This window comes from Penicillium concentricum (assembly GCF_028827145.1).
Source record: "Penicillium concentricum strain IBT 3081 chromosome Unknown utg000002l_segment0_segment0, whole genome shotgun sequence".
NCBI lineage: Eukaryota > Fungi > Ascomycota > Eurotiomycetes > Eurotiales > Aspergillaceae > Penicillium > Penicillium concentricum.
In genome coordinates, this window is record NW_026622755.1 from 9,647,448 (window position 1) to 9,665,722 (window position 18,275).

The following is an 18,275-nucleotide window of genomic DNA, read 5'->3' on the forward strand; positions in this document are numbered from 1 at the left end:
TAAATCAATCGTCTGTCGACTATCCGTCAATTATCTTCCGTCGATAAATTCACTTCCGATCATCGAGAACCACCTCTCCTCGCATCCACAACCATCTACACCCTCCACTATCCACCATGTTTCACCCTGCAGCTGAGCAGGACCCGACCAACCCTCTTGGTCTTCCAATTTACGAATGCTGGTTCTGTCCAACTAGGTGGATAGGATTTTCCGGTCTTCTCTTCCACCTTGAAGACGGTGTCTGCGTGAAGAAAGACCGTATCCGCACCCTTGCCTTCGAGTGCCCCGAGTATGGCTTCTATGGAAACCATCTCACCGACGATAATCCATTCTTCTGCTTCAAATGCCACGCTCAATTTCCTCAAATTTCATACCTTTATTACCATGTCGAGCGCAGCCCTTCCTGCTCGCACTTGCTCGGCAAATCCGAGTGCCTGGATGCTCTCCGTGACTTCTACATTGAGTACTACAATTGCCCTGGTACAGATTACATCCACTTTTGAGTTTTATTCGCCATGAATTCTGATAACAACTTGCCATTGGAATTGTGGTGAGCTGCTTGGTACGGTGCGAGCGCTTTGAGGTGGATCAGTTTGAGAGAGAGGAGAGGAGATATCGGTGATTTCTTTTTCGTTTGTTCCTTGGAGGGAGGAGTGGGCTACGGTGAAGTAAGGCATGGTCGCTTGTTTCTTGTTCGAAAAGGCAATGGCGTGGAATATGGGTAAAATAGTTTACATTGCCAAATACCATCCATGGATACTTAGTGAATTCTTCCATTCAGTATTGCTTGTGTATCAATATTGCAATTGATAGAACCCTACACGAGGTGACATTCTGTATACTAAGGTCATAGTGTGCGGTCAACTGTCAAAGTGTCCCTTCTCGGTCAATTTTCCTATACATGAATGAACAAGCCCTAGACAATAGACACACTGAAGAAAAACACAAAGAAACACAGAAAAAAAGAAGGGTTAAACAAATCTTTAGCGGGGAGTACATATCTTTGAATAAAGCTAAACAAACCCTACAGGAAGAAGCCACATGGACCGACAGGGATGATGAAGCTATTCATAGCACACCCTGCACAACCAGGTCGGTGGTTATCCGGCCTACTCTACACCTCACCAGCCCCCATTAGACTATCATCTTATTATAGAATAGTAATTATTTTTTTAGGGGTCCTGTTTTGTTCTTGTCCAAGGCTGCAAGGTACCTCCAAGGTTGTCAGCCCCGGCGACAGGGTAAAGGGATGACGGGAGTTCTGCAGGAGCATAACGTGGGTTTCTTATTTTTATTTTTATCTTATTTTATTTCTTTTTCAGGGCCTTTATCTTTCTTCTATGTTCTGTGGCTATTTACAATACTTCTAGAAGGGGTTGACATTCCATGCAGCTATCTCGCTATTCTTAGATCTGATATGAGTTTTAGAATTGAATCATTAAGTCCGACAGTATCTTAGTCCAATAGTAAATAAAGATGATATAATAACCAATAGAAAAAAAACCCCTAGAAACATCTATGTATCTATGTGAGTAATCACAATGATCGAACCCACCCCCCCCGGCCCCCCCAGGAGCATGTTTCAACCTCAAACTAGGCTCTCTCCAGGGCTATACAGCTGAAGCTCGCCTCAGCATTGGAATTATCCATGATACCGTAGCTTCGATGACGACAAGAATAGCCCCCAAAGCTGAATGTATCAATTTAGGGCGTACGGTGTTTCGTATTGGTACATCTGGCCTAACTGAGACTCCCACTAAGTACTATGTAGGTACTTTGCGGAGACCGTATTTGGATCCTGACTCAGATAGATCATTCATGTTTGACAGACTTCTCTGCATCTTTGACAAGGACAATACAGTTGTTGTGGCTAATTTTCTGAACTGAACTTCCCGGGTTCATTCCTGGGTGCCTGGGATGATGATGATGAATGGGGCCCCGGCAACCAAGGCAGACAATTTTGGGGTCCCTTTTCTTTCTATAAGTATCGGGTTGATGATCGAAAGAGGCCTTGTTTTTTGAATCATTGCATACATTATTAGTCTATCGAGCTGCTATTCATACACAATTGCATCGGCTTGCAACTTCCTCGCCGACACATCACCTCCCATCTACCACTTTGAAGCTATTCCAGCAATCATCTCTGCCTAAATCATTCATCATGATGTCTCCTGCAATGGGTCGAGGGGGTTATAATGCTCCCGCCAACCACCCATGCCCCAAGCTTCTGCCTGGCCAAAATTAGGGTGTCCAGAACGTCCATGATGAACAATGCACTCCCAGCGATCATTTCAATCATCTCAATTGCAATGTGCAATCATTTGATTTCATGACTATTGCCGAACATGTCACCATGTGACAGCGTGCAAGTCGACCTCGTCATCGGAACCATCCTTTGAATCGAAGTGTTCACTTGCCGACGCAGAATCTACGACAGTCAGCTCACCATCCGGACCAGCAAACCAAGATCAAGATCCTCCAGTACTTACTTCTCAAAGACAACTCCCAACACATCCTCGACGTCTCCACTCTCGCCTTTTCCGGTGATCTTGGCCAGCATATCAGCCGCAAAGCGCAGATGTTCCGCAGCAGTGACGATATCGACCTCATGTTCAACATGGGTATTAAGAGAGCCGAGTTCTTCCTCGCGGGAGGAATCATCAGGGCATCCAGCAGGTGAGGCTTGGGATAGGAAGTCGTCCAGATGATCGAGACATTTTTGTAGATTAGAGCTTTGGCGATGCGTGACACCTAGAGAATCTTCCCAATACGAAAGATTATATTGACCATCTCCATCTCGGTCCATGCCAAGGGGCGAGGCAATCCGCTCAAAAGTCGTAATTAGTCCACGTAGAAAGACCTGTAAATTACCTGGGTCTGTAGTGGTATTGAGAGATGATGCTCCTCGCTTGGCTTCCTCGCAGGAAATTGCAAACACGCGGTCTACCGGGACCGAAGGGAAGATGTCGTGGATCGTATCAGACAATGACTGCGGCACACCACTTTTCAAAGGAGTTTGTAGCTTGTCGCACTTATTGATGGCCACGACGAGACATTTTCCCGCCTCAATGCAGTCATTAACAGCACCAAGAACTTCCGGCTCAACGAATAGCCGAGCACCAGTGGCAGTGTCTTCCAGCGAAACAACCACAATAACGACATCTGACTCCAAAGCCCTCTCTCTAGCCCGGCGAATTCCCTCTTTCTCAACAGCCCCAATAACAACCTGCTCTCCATCACCAGAACCACTCTCAGCCCGAATACCCGCCATATCCCCAAGCTTACAATACCATCCTCCAAGATCAACCCCAACATCAACAATATCCCTCGTAGTCCCCTGCTCAGTACTCACAATAGCAGCCTCCTTCCCAACAACCTGATTAAGCAACGAACTCTTGCCAGCATTAGGCGCACCCAATAGCGCAACCCGAATCCCATTCCTAAGCAGCTCCCCCCGCGACGCATTAGCAATATGGAACCCGATTTGCACGCTCAGAGCGCGCACCTGGCCCGCAACAGACGAAACAAGCTCTTCAGTGGACTCGTCAAAATGCTGGTCCTCGGAAAAATCAATCAAGGCCTCCAACTCGCCGCGCGCATACAGCAGACCCTGGCGCCACCGCTCGTACCGGTTCAGCAATGCGTCGCTCGAGCCGCGCACGGCTAGGCGTCTCTGTTGCTCGGTGTCGGCAGAGAGTGTGTCGCCGAGTGCTTCTATCTGAGGCAGGCTGAGGCGGTCGTTCATGAAGGCGCGGCGGGTGAATTCGCCTGGTTCGGCGTAGCGCACCGTTTGTTCCGGGGTGTTTGTCTGTGCGATTGCCGAGAGCACGGCTTTTGTTATTGCGGGTCCACCGTGGATGTGTAGTTCGAGGATGTCTTCGCCTGTTGCGGTTCGTGGGGAGGGGAAGTAGAGGACTAGGGCTCCGGCATCGAGAATTGTGTTTGCAGTTGGGGGTTGGGTTGGGTCGTAAAGGGTGCGGAGAACTGCATAGCGTGGTTTTGGAAGTGGGTGGTTTGGACAGATACTTTTGTATATCTGGATAGCGTTGTTAGAGGGGTGATTTGATGATTTGGTTTGTCTTGAGGGAATACGTACCGAGGCACAGGCCGGACCCGATACGCGCACAACTGCTATGGCTGCTCGCCCGGTTGCAGTAGAGAGCGCATAGATTGTAGAGTCTCCGTCTAGCATGAATCTAGCAGGGCGAGTCGACGAGAAAGCTCGAGCTAGTCCGGGAGTCCGCCGGGGGCCTGGCAATTCGGAGAGAAAGCCATGACGTCGGATATATGATTTATTTGGTGTCGTTTGCCATGGTTGACTCCTTGATGGGCCGAAGGGAGATGCCCAACGCAGTACTCGGTGAGATGCTCGCATGCGCAAGATTGAACCAACGAAATATTGGTAAAATGTCAAGAGTATTCAAATGTTCAAAATGTCCAAATGTTGGTTCAATGTTTATCTTGCGATAGGGCATGCACGTGATTGATAAGAACTATACAAAATACGAGTACGAACTACAAGTGTGCCAACATTGGAGGAGATCCGAGAACATAGTTTTTGCCTAACTGCGGGTATTTAGATCCCGATCCCGAAAGGCATAAGGAGTGGCAGTCCATCTAATGCAGCTCCGGTCAAGGATACACAGCAGATATAAAACTTGATCACACCTGCGCTCCGAAGTAGGCAGTAAAGAACAAGGTGACAATGCAGGAAACATTGAGCATCAGGCTCAATGTGCAATTCGATGATACGCCCTCCAATCATGGCGACATTTCCATGGCAGGTAGCGTTTGATGAAGACAGGGGAAAGAGATTATGTACAAAGAGAGAGAGAGACAGGGAGTCGGTGTGAGATGGGTATGCGGGAGTGGATAACGAAAAGAAAAAAGATAATGATTGCACATGAAGGGATACTGTTAGGAGGAAAAGGAAAAGAAGAAACAAAGAAATGGTATCATCACACCATGCTCGGCTCGTCAAATCAAGGAGGGCGGCTCAAAGAGTAGTGTAGGTAGGGAATGGGTATTATACAATCGAGGGCGGTTGTAGTAGTAGTGAGTGGTGGTGTTGATAGCGGTGGAAACCATTTGGGTATGGATCCGATGCGTCATCAATGGGAATCGATAAAACATTAAATTAAATCGGCTGTCGGTGATTTGACTCAATCCGACAAATCGGTTGGTTTGTGAGGAGAGGAACCGTCAATTGAGGGATCCTGTGATAATGAATCGTCTTGCTCCGACACGACAATTGAAGGCGGAGGTTGAGACTCATTCGGTGGGCTGGGGAGTTGTTGGTCGTCTGTGGCCGTCGAGTCTGCCTGCGGAGAAGCAGGCTCTTGAACTGTAGCAAGGCCGCTAGAGCCATCCGCGCTATCTTTGCTCCCGCTTGTAGCGGGATTGCGGCGTCTCATGCGGCGATTACGACGCTCTTCGTCTGCGCTTTCTCTTCTCCGTCTCTGGCGCTCGCCACCACCTGCATCGGAATTACTTCTCAGGCCGAGAAGCATGCTGGCAGCACGATCGGCAACGTCTTCGCCTTCGGACACTTGACCTTCCTGCTTTCCATCTTCCTCTGCAGTGATTGGAGGGCTGAGAAGATCATTCTCGTCGTTGTTTTCTCCATTGGCTGTTTTTTCGGCCCCTTCTTCGCCTTCTTCCGCCTCGCCCGAATCAGGTGGTGGCTTGGAGCCCGAAGTTACGCGGACGTTATGCCGCTCCTTTAGACGAGCACGACGGCGGCGGTCTCGTTGATCCTTGGCTTGAGGTGCTGCAGCACGCAGTTTCTCAAGTAACGAATCCATTGCGCCACTTGAAGCAGGCGATTGCGCTGCCTCTGCAGTGGGAGTGTTGTTGGCGAGGTTGACATTGATTCGCTTGCGGGCGAGGGATGCTTCCGTGCGCCTTCTGGATTCTTCTAAGGATGTGTTCTTCTCTCTCGATTTCTTCCATTCGATCAAGAACGCACTCAACTTAGCAAAGAAGTCTCGTCTAGCATTCTCGTCTGCGTTGTCTTCGCCGTAGAAGACCATGATATCGTCATAAGCCTTGACCATCTCATCCAGGTAGAGCTGCAGCTGCTCAGCCTTCCGTCTAGCATCCTTCATGGATCGCTGGACGACTTGGCTAACACGATCCTGGGGGTGGAACCTCTTGGGATCACTCAGGTTACCAGCGTCCAAGCTCGACTGTACGTTCTTAATGTTGCTAATGTACTTGATAGCGTCAGAGCGGAGCTGATCGACATTAACCTTCTGCAGGCCAATGACACCGCTAATCTCGTCGAGGAAGCCCTCCCACTCTGGGTACTGGTTCCGCACGATACGCTCGACCAGATCGGCAAAGGTAGTCTCATTCTTATCATCTTTCACCATACCCAGCCGGGCGAGGGAGCTCAGCTTGAAACCCTGGGCCTGCTTGTTGGCGTCGTTCATGAAGTTTCCAATGTCGAGAATCAGACCGAGCACGTTCATCAATGACACAGAGTCTCGCAAGGACTCGCTGACTCGTGCGACTTCTTGTAGCCTTGTGGAGATGTGCTCGTACTCTGGTTCGTAGGTGCGGGTCAGAGCAAGCGCTCTGTTTCTTGCTTTCCAGTAGTGATTTAGCTCAAATGCAGTGTAGAGATAGATCTGGTCCTCGCGAGTGATCTCGGAGGGATCTTGTTCACGATCGGTACTAGCGGCACCGGGGCCCGTCCAATCCATACTATATGGTGCCATAAGCTTGGCGACGTTCTCCGGTATACTGCACATTTCGTCTCTTTGCAAGAAGTCCATAACGACATTGTTATCCAAAATATCCTTGTCACAGTGGATGATCATGCGAGTCACCTCCTCGGCCGGGTATTGAGAGAATTTGGACAGGGCAATCTGGAAGTTCTTGGATAGATCGTTCGAGATAATCTGTTTCTTGGCCGTGCGCTGCTTCGCGCCAGTGCTGGCTCCAAAGATCTTCGTTTCTTTGGCCATGAACAATCGCTCAACCTCATCCAATACACCCTTCTTGGCAAGGTCGGTATATTTTTCTTCCTTCTGCTCGGCAGTCGGTGCGTGACCAGCCCAAACAGTCACTTGAGGAGTATCGACCTTGTCCCAATGCAGAGCCTTGAGCTTCTTCTTAGGTCGAATGGATGGCATGTGGATTGTAGATGGTGAAACATCTCCAACCATGTATGCCGGTCTCCAACCTGCACCTAAAGCGCCGCCAGGGGGTGGAGGCGGGGGGATCATCAAGCCCTTGGCTCCAGGCATAGGGGGAGGGGGGGGAGCAAATCCACCACCACCTGGAGGCGGAGGCGGAGGCAATCCAACTCTCCCACCGGGGGGTGGAGGAGGAGGCGGCAGTCCAGGAACACCCTTGGCACCACCTGGTGGAGGCGGCGGGGGGAGAGCCATTCCGCCAGGCGGTGGGGGAGGAGGCATACCAACCCTTCCACCCGGGGGAGGCGGTGGGGGAAGAGCCAAGCCTCCTGGTGGGGGTGGAGGTGGAAGAATCTTGCCTCCTGGCGGCGGAGGTGGGGGAAGAGCCATAACTCCCGGCGGCGGCGGAGGTGGAGGAACAATCTTACCACCTGGAGGAGGAGGAGGAGGCGGCGGCGGCGGCATAGCCTTTGTAGCAGCTTCATTGTCTTCTAGGACGTGTTCCCCTTCAATGACATCGGAATCTTCAGCATCAAACTTAGGAACCTTGGAAGCAATCTCGCCTAGCAAGCCGGTAGCCTGGGCAGGGTTCAACCGAGGGCGATGCATTTCGACCAGACGAGGCCTCTCGTACATCGGCTCGCCATTGCTATCCACTGGGATGTCCTCCTCGTCTTCCAGAGTCGAGTCCATCGTAGGGATATGGCTGCGCTTGCGGTAAACAGATCCCAAAGAACCAGGGTCGAGGTTTCGGCGGGTAGTTTCAGTAAAGTCCTCACTGTCATCCATTTCGCCTTCCATCTTCTCGCGCAGCTCACGGAGTCGGTCAGATGGTCCATGCTGGCCCCAGACCTTGCCCTCCAGCTTGAACTGGGTTTTGGTCCGCTCGAGCTGGCGTTCCAGACGTTCCATGAGTTTTTCGCGGTCCATGATACCGGGCATCTGGGAAGGATCAGCTGCCTCCACCGTCTCAGGGTTGTTAGCCTTTCGGGCATTGGAAGCGGCGATATCCTGGGCATCTCGGAGCATAAGGTATAGTTCTCGGGTTTCCAGCTCATTGCGCTGCAATTCCTGAGCACGCAGTCGTTGTACTTCTGCAACCTCGGCCTTGAAGGATTCATTTTGCCTTTGTTGCAGCTCGATAATACCAGCCTGTTCATCGATTTGCTTTTGCAATTTCAAGACTAGGCCATCTGCGCCGAGCTCAACCTGCGCTCGCATCTCATCGCGCTCAGCAATGGCAGCCTCGGCGATCTGCCGGGCCTCGAGAGACTCGTCATAGACCCGTCTTGCCTCAGCATCGGTGTGCAACCGATCTAGCAGACTCTGTACAGTGAAGGTCAAGCCCTGCCGGAGATCAAGGTCGGGCAGCCTACGGTCCATGGCCACATAGCTCAGCATGGCATCTACCAGCTGGAACATACGAAGCCCTTCCTCGCCGGAGTTCTCCCTGATGAGGAGCATGTGTTGCATAGCTGAGAGGAAGTAGTCGTGGGACCGGCTGCCGTTGATCTTGGACGTGATTGCATCGACGATCTGCATAGGATCGCTCATGTCCTTGACTTCGCCTTCGATGCTATCCTTCATGCTGCTGCCCTCCCGCTGGAGGAGGTCCTCGTAATCGATGGCCTCATTCTCGCGGAACCGCTCGATTTGCTTGTCGATAACCTCATACTGGAATCCCTCCATCTTCGTCAACAGGCGCTTGATTCCACATGATGTGAATTGGGCGCGGATGTGGCAACGCAGCTGCAGGTCCGATTCTGCTCCGTCGACCAGCATATTGATGAGGATCATGGTTGAGACCGCGTACTCCATGAGGAGGTTTTCCATGCCAATGCCTCCGCTGCGGTACTCTTCACTAGCACCGACCAGACTTCCCATCTTTCCACGGCCGTCGATTGTGACCTCGACAATACGCATCCAAGCATCGAATCGACCAGTTTCATTGTGGTCATGTTTGACCTTATCCATGGATTGCAAGACCTTTTGGTGGCCTTGTCCATCACCCCAGTGGCACAAGAAAGTGAGGACTTCGCTGACAAGTTTCCGAGTATTCAGACGTGGCGATGATAGCGAGGTGACAAGTGCAACTAGCACATTTTGATGCTCTAGAGCGTCGTCTGCGCCATACTTGTTGTTCATCAGACCTTTCAGACATTTGGCAATATCGTATTCCCGGTCTAGATCTTTGTCGCCTGTAGGGGGAGCCGGGACGGGACCAGAGACTTTTCTTCTGTTGATCTTCAGGAGGACATTGGTTAAAGCGATTTGACCTTGGGCTTCAACAAAGGCTTTCACCCAGCTGTGTAGTTATTAGTGATATGCACGAGATCGAGAAAAAGACCAGTTCATACCTGATTGGCTGTGTCCGCAAGCTGACACTCAAACTAGCGAGCTGCTTGGACGTAATGGTGTCATCCATCACCTTCTTCACATACCATTCCGGGCTACCTTCTTCATCAGCACGTTCAAGCAAACCAGACAAACCGTCGTGGCCATGAGTTTGTCGCGCATTTTGTCGCCTTTTTTGCTCTCCTTGCAACTCCGTCAAGCGATCCTGATGTACCAATGTCCATTTCTTTGAAGCGGGGTACGACAACATCTGCCGTTTGGCCTGTTCGGGAAGGTTCTGCCATCCTCGCTTCTGCATCAGCTCTAGAAACAGTTGATCCACGATGCGGTCATCTCTTGGTCGAGTGAGGTAGTTATCCTGTGGCCGAGGGACAGCGGCCGGTACAGAGATCTGGTGGGAGGATCCCGCATTTGACAAGCGGCCCGAGCTGGAGCTGGGGAACATGGAGCGGTCACCGGAATGCGAGGTTGTGAGAGTGCGAGAGGAATTGTCTGAGGAGAAGTAGCTCGAACCGCGCGTATTAGAAGAAACGGAAGAGTAGATGCTGGCTTGGTCGAGGGAAGTGCGGGAGTTGGAGGACGAATCGATAGAAGAGGAGTTGTGGTTAGGCCCACTATTCGCTGCGGAGCTGCCTGGGCGTCCCCATTGTTGCTGTCTAGCACCTCGATCGCCGGAGTTGCTGCTGCTTAGGGTGCTGTTCAGGGTGCTGTTTGAGGTGCTGTTCGAGGTGTGCGGAGGCGGACGGGGGCCAGAGGGATGTGAAGCGTACCCATTTGGCGCAGACGTAGAGGTCACGGTCGGATATTGATGATAGTCACCTCCAGATTTCCCCAGATGGTTGGGCGAAGGCTCGTGGCGCGATGAGCCAGGGCGAGAGTTGTCGATTGGGATCGGGGTCCTGGTATCGGTGGGGAGACTTTCAAATGGAATGGAGGTGATGACGCCTGAGGTGTGTGCGATGCTGCTTGGGTCCAAATCCTGGGTCATGTCGACAGATTGAATCGAAGACCGTTTCGAATAGCGGGACGAGCGTGAGCCCGCGGCGCTGCCCGGAGGTGCCAGGCTATCGTAGGACCCTCCATAATTATCGTATCGTTCCTCGGTGGGCTTCTCTTTGTACAATTTTCGTCCGAAGAATGACTTTCCGCTCGATGTTTGCCTAGATTTGTCGGCTTGTGAACTCGGTGGCATTTTGGCGGGCGTCACTGAGATGAGGCTGGGCGCAGCATAAGGGCCCCTCCAACACTCTCGGGAACGATATTAAATAAAGATGTAGGTTTCGCGATAATGCGCTGTCGATCGCGAGTGTTATGGGAGAAAACGATGACATTCAAATGGGGCAAAAGTGGCTCTCTGTATTGTCCCTCCCTGGCTAGTTAGTATACCCGTTGCTACAGCGGAGTCGCAAGAGACGAGGGGTAAGGGAATTTCTTCACGGGCACTCACCCCACAAAGAAGGCAAAATAGGAGAAAAGGAAATTAACATGCAAGCCTTTTTGCAAATCCTAAGTCCAGTTTGACGCCAGGATCAAAGCCCGAGCGTTCTTCTAATCCGTCCTATTGATATTAGGGGGCTTCCGGAGAAACTCCCCGACCGCGCACGTGATCATCAAGATCACGTAAGCTTATACTTGAAAGACGTCCAGGGCACTTGGAACGGAGTTTCAAAGAGAAAATGTGATGAAACACTCATAGAGTTGAGAATCTGAATCTGATCCTATCAGCCTTGTATTAGCTTCATTTGAGGAATGTTCACTATATAGTCCCGAGGGTGAGAGAGATCAGTACGAGCTCACCTGGGCATCACCGCTGCCCAGCACTGAATCATCACCATCACGTCAACCTTGAGCTTCTCCACTGTCATGCCATCGGGGATTTTGTCCGGCATGGCTATAGAAGTTAGAACATACATCGGTACTGGGTTTGGGGAGTCCGATGGGACTTGGCTTCGTTCCATTTGAGAACTACACGTCTAGGAAGGCGCAGCCCAAGGTAGTCTACTATAAACCCCCCTCTTTTTCCTCTTTCTTCCTCCTTCTCCTCCAACCAAGAATAATACCAACAACACCAGAGGAGCATTCCCAGCTCCAACCCACGGCGATATATGGACTTGTAAACACGACTTGGGCGAGGCTTGCAGAGAAGGAAGGGGAAGAGATATATTATCTGGAGTTTGAATGTGGTATCCCGTTAATTCATAAGCTATACTTGGTTTGCAACCTCTTGTGGCGTAGCGTAGTAGATCTTGCTTAGACAGTTTTAGACGGTTTGAAAAATGTAGATAGATTCATGATAGCGAGATATATAGTACAGCAAGAGGGTGCAACCAAGGAGTTGAAAATCGAGCGACTTTAAGTCGAAGTCTGTGAAAGGAGAACGATGAAATACAAGCAAAGCTCTCATTCCTCAGAGTTATCAGTGGCTATTCTTGGTACTCCCTCCTAGCCCTAGTGCAGCCCCTGGGACTAAGTCGACTCGCTGCCCAACATCGGCGCATGCTGTTAAGAGTGTCTTGGGGGTCAGGCCAGGAGATAGGTCAAGTGGTCAGTTACATGTAGCCTCTATGAAACCGACACTTTTTTAAGTAACAATAGTGTGACAATATAAAAGTTCAACCAAAACTTTGATATCCCGAGTGGCCGGTGCTTTGTCGATCTGCCGATCCTAAGTTTTGACCCGTGGGACCCCGGACCTCCACAATCTCTCGCGCCAAACCAAACCTCACCCGTGGACTCTCCCGTTGTATCTTAGGCCCCCAAGCCTAATTTCCCACCCAGCATGGGATCAGCAGGTGTCTTTGCCAAGGTGCGCGCAAAACCCCCTATCCCGACGCGACACAACGTCATCTCCAGCACATTCCAAGACCGCGACCAAAAACCAAACTAACAAACCCACACAGACAATACTCATCCCAGCTGCAATCGCATTATCAATCTACATCCTAGCCTCATACGTGATAATCCCCTTCTTCCGCCGCTACCACCAACGATACTCGCAGTACCTCCCGCTAGACAGTATATCGGCGCACACACTCTCCCTACGCGACCGCATAGCCGATAGAGTGATGTTCTTCTTCCTTCCGTCTCGGTGGCGGTGGGGCGCGCGCATAGCCGACCATGATACAATCAGTATTGATGATGAGGAAGGGGAGACTTTGGTTGGGATGGATATGGATTCTGTGAGGCGGGGGGCACTGGAGGAACGGAGGCGTGATACAATGGCTGACACGCAGAGTCGTTTGAGTCGGGATTTGGAGCAGGGGTTTATGGATGATAGTGATGATGAGGGGAGTGAGGGGCGGAATGGACGGGGTAGGCTTTGAAATGTTGAAGGCATTTTTCGCATATACATATCTGCATTCTTGGGGTTAGGGTTTTTGTCTAGGGATATTTTGCAAGCTAGATGGTCTGAGGTTATATGTTTGATATTTCAAGTATGGGTGTGTTCTTTGTGAATAGAGTTGTTTTGTGTCTTTTTGCAATTGCAGCAGGACTTGGTTAATTGGAAGAATTGATACATATTCCGGACTATTCCGACTAATCATACTTGGTCATCAAGAATTTCTAAAAAAAGATACCAGCTTTACGCAAATGGTTGGGCTCAATTAATTTGGTGGGATCGACAGAGCTCCACCGATCATCATGCACAACTCTGCATATTATACTCCATATCGAGCTTTGTACGTCAATGTATAGAAATCTTAATGCAGGCCAAAGTGGAAACGATATAAAGGTGATAAATATTATTCATTGGTATCGTGAAAGATGCTACCTTTTTTTAGCATCGCCCATGCCATCCTGAGCAAATGGGACTGTTATGAACATGAAGACAAAATATAAAAGCAAGCAACTCAGTCGGAGAATACTTCGCACTACATCAAGCAAAGCCACTTTCTACTTGCGCTGACCGTAGGCCTTGGTGGCGTAGTCACCCTTGTGGACAATCAAGTCCTCAGGACGGTAGTCCTCACGGCCGGAGAAGTAGCTGTCCAGGATGTTCTTGGTACCGTTGGCGTAGCGGACCTGAGCATCGATGGAGGTACCGGACATGTGGGGAACCATGGCGTTGCCACCACCCCAGGGGTGCTCGGCGTAGCGGAGAGGGTGATCCTTGGGGGCGGGCTGGGGGAACCAGACATCACCACCGTAGCCACGGAGGTGGCCAGACTTGAGGGCCTCAGCGACATCCTCCTTGACGACGATGGCACCGCGGGCGGTGTTGACGAGCCAAGCACCGGGCTTCATCTTGGAGATAAGATCCTTGTTGAAGAGACCGCGGGTCTTCTCGTGCAGGGGGCAGTTGATGGTGACGACGTCACACTGGGCGAGCATCTCCTCGAGATCATCGACGCGACGGCAACCGATCTCCTTCTCGGTCTCGGCGGAGAGGGGCTGGTAATCGTAGTAGAGGAGCTCCTTGCAGTCGAAGGGCTTGAGGCGGCGGAGGACACGCTCACCGATACGGCCGACGGCGACGGTACCGACGACCTTGCCCTCGAGATCGAACTCGTTCTTGGCAACGGCGGCGACATCCCAGTCACCGTTCTTGATCTGCTCGTGGGCAGGGACGAAGTTGCGGACGAGGAGGAGGATGGTCATGACGACGTGCTCAGCGACGGAGACGACGTTGGAGCCGGTGACCTCGGCAACGGTGATACCGCCGTTGGTGGTGTTGGCGGCGTTGAGGTCAACGTGATCGGAACCAATACCGGCTGTGACGGCGAGCTTGAGCTTCTTGGCCTTGGCGAGACGCTCAGCGGTGAGGTAACCGGGGTGGAAGCTGTAATTTTTTGTTAGTGGGAGTTTTTGATAGTCCATGGCATGAGAGACGAACGGAGTGGTGATGATAACTTCAGCGTCGACGAGCTCCTTATCGAAAGTGGAGTTCTCACCCTCCTTGTCGGAGGTGGTCACCAGGGTGTGACCCTGGTCCTCGAGCCACTTGCGGATGCCGAGCTCGTTCTCGGTGGTACCGAGCAGCTTAGGCTGCTGCTTGGAGTGTTCACCACCCTATATGACAGAAAAGAGATTAGCCATTGAAGTATGTCAAGCATGAACCGAGCATGGCTTACATCGTAGAGAACCAAAAGAACTTTGCCCTGGAGATTGGTAGTTGCGGTTAGCGTACGTGCACCGAAAATAGAGCCGGCCAACGGTGAAGCCCGAGTGAATGGGCTGGAGGCGAGGAAGGGTCGTCTTAATTGACGAGAAATAGAGCGAATAAATACCATTGTGATGGATTATAAAATAATTTTCAAGAGGTCGCTAGAAACAAAAGGTCAGCACTTTCTTATAATAGGTAAATTGTCAAGGTCGATGTCCAAGAACGGCGTAGAAAACCGGATGCGGCAAGCTCTGAGGGAAGTGGGGAATGTTTGCAGCCAAGAGATGTGACTAGGAAGAAAATAGGAAGATAAAAACTTACAGTTAGAGTAAATCGGAGTAAACCGTAGAATAGGTGATGGTTGAATTAGAGTGGAAAGAAAGAAAAACAGCAGGAACTGATTATATATAGAACTCCCCTACAAGTTATTTACATCCCCTCAAACGAACATAGGAAACGGGAGAATCGGACAACCTGAGCATCCACTTGGAGATCTCTCCGCATGAGGGACAGGTTGCACATTTCCAAGGTAGGAATTATGGCCAATCATTTTAGACTTGGATAACTTGCCCACATGTTACATTATGTTTCCTAAGCTATACTTTTTTACTACTCTATTGTATTTAACCTTGGAAAGGTTTCTAAAGGGATGAACGTACTTTTTGCAAGTAATATCTACTATACATAATAGTAAAATCGCCTTTTATATACTTAAAGAGGTAAGGTGTAATATCTTCTAAATGTCCCAGTGTTTCCCCCCCGCAGAGGGGGTAACTGATTACATAATGAGGGGTACAATCTACCTAGGTACCTAGGTAGGTACCTTGGAAGCCACAACTTAGTACCTTATACCTAGGTACCTAGGTAGTATTTATAGTATTACATATACCAGACAATTGTTAATATTAGCATCTTCAACCTCTTCTAGACTCTAGACTCTATTATCAAGTTTCTTAGATCTTTGATCTTCCTACGAGCCCGAGTAATATCCGCCTTTCTGCCGAAGTTCGGCCTCCGTGTCACCTTCTCCAACTCCGGCCCCGCTACTTCGTGCTCCGGCCTCCTCGTGAGGAGGGTTTTGGAGAACCCGTTCACATCGGGTCCACTAATGAGCTTTCATCATGGACAAGATCACGGATAGTATGACCACATCAAGAACGGACTCGAGCTGCATGTTTCATTATAACCCACCGTATCCCGGGTCTTTCGACCCGTTCTGCTTATCTTTTCGCTGCGCGTTTGCTCGCGTTTCCTGAAATGTCAATTGGACAACTGCAATGCATGTTTTTATTGGGATTGCTCCCCGGTCGAATATTGGATTGAATTGCTGTGATGTGATGTTCTACATTGGGTGTCGAATATGATAACCAGCGAACCCTCAAACAGTTCCCTGACAAGACTGATGTTATAGTTACGGGCCCTTCGATCGCAGGAAAACAGACCATACACCATTACCTTTCGCGGGATGCCGATGCACTACCATTCCAACTCATCGTCCCAGTGCACCGTCCCAACAATTACTCTAATTTCGATCGGAATAGTCGCGACAAAGTTAGATGCATGCGTTTCGGCGCATATCATGTCGCATGACCAGTGCGGGGAGTTAGATTTGATTAATCGCTCGAATTTCCACTCGTGGACGGGAAGCACGTCAAGCCATTTCCGTGTGCTATCGCAATATATTGCAATATGGAATATGTGCTTTGGTCAAATCCATTGTCAGCCAATGTGACAGTTCCAAGGCAACCTGAACTGCAGCAATACCATGATCCTCAACCAACACGAGCTTGAATTGAGAATATTGCGATGATAGACTGGATGCTATGGTATTAATAATTTCGAGGCGCAACTTGGAATTGTGACCTCGGGGATTCGAAGTATCGGTAGACAAGACAACTATGCGTACAATGGGGTTTCGTTCATTACAAACATTCCAAGTTTCTAAGGTCTCCATCTCACAAAAGGCATTTTAGGGAAACTTTCTCCTTTGGGGAAGCATATCCCCCAAAGCCTGGGCACAGGCCCTGGCTAGGATTCTCAGTTGTTTGTATTCTTTTAAATTTGTTCTCATATGATACTCTTCCTATATCTGTGATTTTCAAAAAAGTTCAAGCTATTTAAATGCTCATAATTGTTGGGATCTGCAGATCAGACGAATCAACGGTGGGGATTTGATAACCTCCGAATGTCCGATTTCTCGGACTCGGCACTCGGACATAAGTTACATAACATTTATTTTATTTTCTGGACATTTTCTCCATTGAATTTGTTTACCTCATAGCAGTTCCAAAATCATAAATTCAATGCGACCAATACTCGCACAATCGCTCACGCGCGCCTGGAGCGGGCGAACCTATCGAAACTGCCAGACAATCCGTCTACTGTCCAGTACCCCTCAGCGCAGCAGCAGACTCCGCGCGCGCCTGGAAATCCCCCCTCCCTTCCCCGTTATCAAGACATGTCCTGAACCAAGCTGCAATTGTCCACCTACGCCGGCCCTGCCGGAGGATCTACCGATCGATCATGAACAGCCCTTAAATGGGACAATGGCTGCCTATGCGCAGCAGATTCTCGTCTGCACAGGACAGCCAGACTGGACGAGTCGCATTGAGGAAGATGGCGAAAATAAAGGCTGGGGTAACCTTGTGAGGGGACTGAAGAGCCTGCTAGGTCGTGGCGGACCATATCTTGATGTAAGTGATCATATAAACCCACAAAGGATGCGCGAACTCTTGCTGATTGGAGATCTCATCACTCCAGCCTTTTAACAATATATTGGTCTCGAATTCATCCATTGCGCCAGCTGCAACCTCCTCTCCCGCCTCTGCGTCGGCATTCCTCTTCCCCAGTTTCAAATATATCCCCTCAATACCCGTGAACACGGCCTCATCGCCCGACCAAACAACCGATCTAACGACCTTCGTACGCGCATATCTTCTCCCCAAACGACTCCATAACATGCATTCCTCTCTCCCCGCAAGCAAGCAAGCAGATATGACCCGAAACCCGGACCTAGCATCACACTTCCCGGGAGTAATCGATATCAACCACTCTCCGACAGTGTTAATATGCGGACATGGAGGTCGCGACATGCGCTGTGGTATCATGGCCCCCGCCTTAGAAAGCGAGTTCAAGCGCGTGCTGCAAGCGCGAGGTTTCACATCCACAGGCAGTGATGGGACCACAGTGGATGGCCCCAACCATGCTAATATTGGTCTGATCAGTCATATTGGAGGACACAAATATGCTGGCAATGTGATTATTTATATCCCGCCCAAGATGACATTGGGAACTTCTTCAGAGCCCCACCCGCTGGCGGGTAAGGGGATTTGGTACGGCCGCATTGAGCCCAAACATGTGGAGGGGCTTGTCGAGGAGACTATTCTCAGCGGGAAAGTAGTTGCGGATCATTTCCGGGGTGGCATTGATAGGAGTGGTGATATTTTGAGGATGTAGACTTAGGATAGAGTAAAGCGTACGATACATGTGGATATGTATATACATTGAACATTAAAAACATTGCCAAAAGATCAAATCTCATACAAATACCAAAGGACCTCGGCATTTTTACAGCTTGTAGAAATATGTCTAAAAGTATAGCGTTGATACGCTAGTCCAAATCGGGGCTAAAGCTACCCGGGCTCCGGGGAAGTTTTGAAGATGCGCAGTGAATC

At 50.1% G+C, this 18,275-nt stretch overlaps 6 protein-coding genes across 6 annotated transcripts; 3 read left to right on the forward strand and 3 right to left on the reverse strand.

The window, feature by feature from the left end:
* Positions 1-116: 116 nt before the first annotated feature.
* On the forward strand, positions 117-503 carry N7517_007393 (uncharacterized protein; the record flags this gene model as incomplete). Its single annotated transcript, XM_056725123.1, has 1 exon — positions 117-503. One exon carries the CDS (start codon positions 117-119, stop codon positions 501-503), a length of 387 nt encoding a protein of 128 aa, XP_056581373.1.
* Positions 504-2,409: 1,906 nt separating this feature from the next.
* On the reverse strand, positions 2,410-4,192 carry N7517_007394 (tRNA modification GTPase; the record flags this gene model as incomplete). Its single annotated transcript, XM_056725124.1, has 3 exons — positions 2,410-2,428; positions 2,490-4,036; positions 4,097-4,192. 3 exons carry the CDS (start codon positions 4,190-4,192, stop codon positions 2,410-2,412), a joined length of 1,662 nt encoding a protein of 553 aa, XP_056581374.1.
* A 970-nt stretch (positions 4,193-5,162) lies between these two features.
* Positions 5,163-10,689, reverse strand: N7517_007395 (formin sepA; the record flags this gene model as incomplete). Its single annotated transcript, XM_056725125.1, has 2 exons — positions 5,163-9,447; positions 9,500-10,689. The coding sequence occupies 2 exons, from the start codon at positions 10,687-10,689 to the stop codon at positions 5,163-5,165; spliced, it is 5,475 nt and encodes a 1,824-aa protein (XP_056581375.1).
* Positions 10,690-12,276: 1,587 nt separating this feature from the next.
* Positions 12,277-12,820, forward strand: N7517_007396 (uncharacterized protein; the record flags this gene model as incomplete). Its single annotated transcript, XM_056725126.1, has 2 exons — positions 12,277-12,303; positions 12,398-12,820. The coding sequence occupies 2 exons, from the start codon at positions 12,277-12,279 to the stop codon at positions 12,818-12,820; spliced, it is 450 nt and encodes a 149-aa protein (XP_056581376.1).
* A 571-nt stretch (positions 12,821-13,391) lies between these two features.
* fdh (formate dehydrogenase (NAD+) FDH1) lies at positions 13,392-14,728 on the reverse strand (the record flags this gene model as incomplete). The annotated part of the gene is made up of 4 exons (XM_056725127.1): positions 13,392-14,277; positions 14,332-14,507; positions 14,570-14,596; positions 14,726-14,728. 4 exons carry the CDS (start codon positions 14,726-14,728, stop codon positions 13,392-13,394), a joined length of 1,092 nt encoding a protein of 363 aa, XP_056581377.1.
* A 2,176-nt stretch (positions 14,729-16,904) lies between these two features.
* On the forward strand, positions 16,905-18,057 carry N7517_007398 (sucrase/ferredoxin-like domain-containing protein; the record flags this gene model as incomplete). Its single annotated transcript, XM_056725128.1, has 2 exons — positions 16,905-17,294; positions 17,362-18,057. The coding sequence occupies 2 exons, from the start codon at positions 16,905-16,907 to the stop codon at positions 18,055-18,057; spliced, it is 1,086 nt and encodes a 361-aa protein (XP_056581378.1).
* Positions 18,058-18,275: the final 218 nt, after the last annotated feature.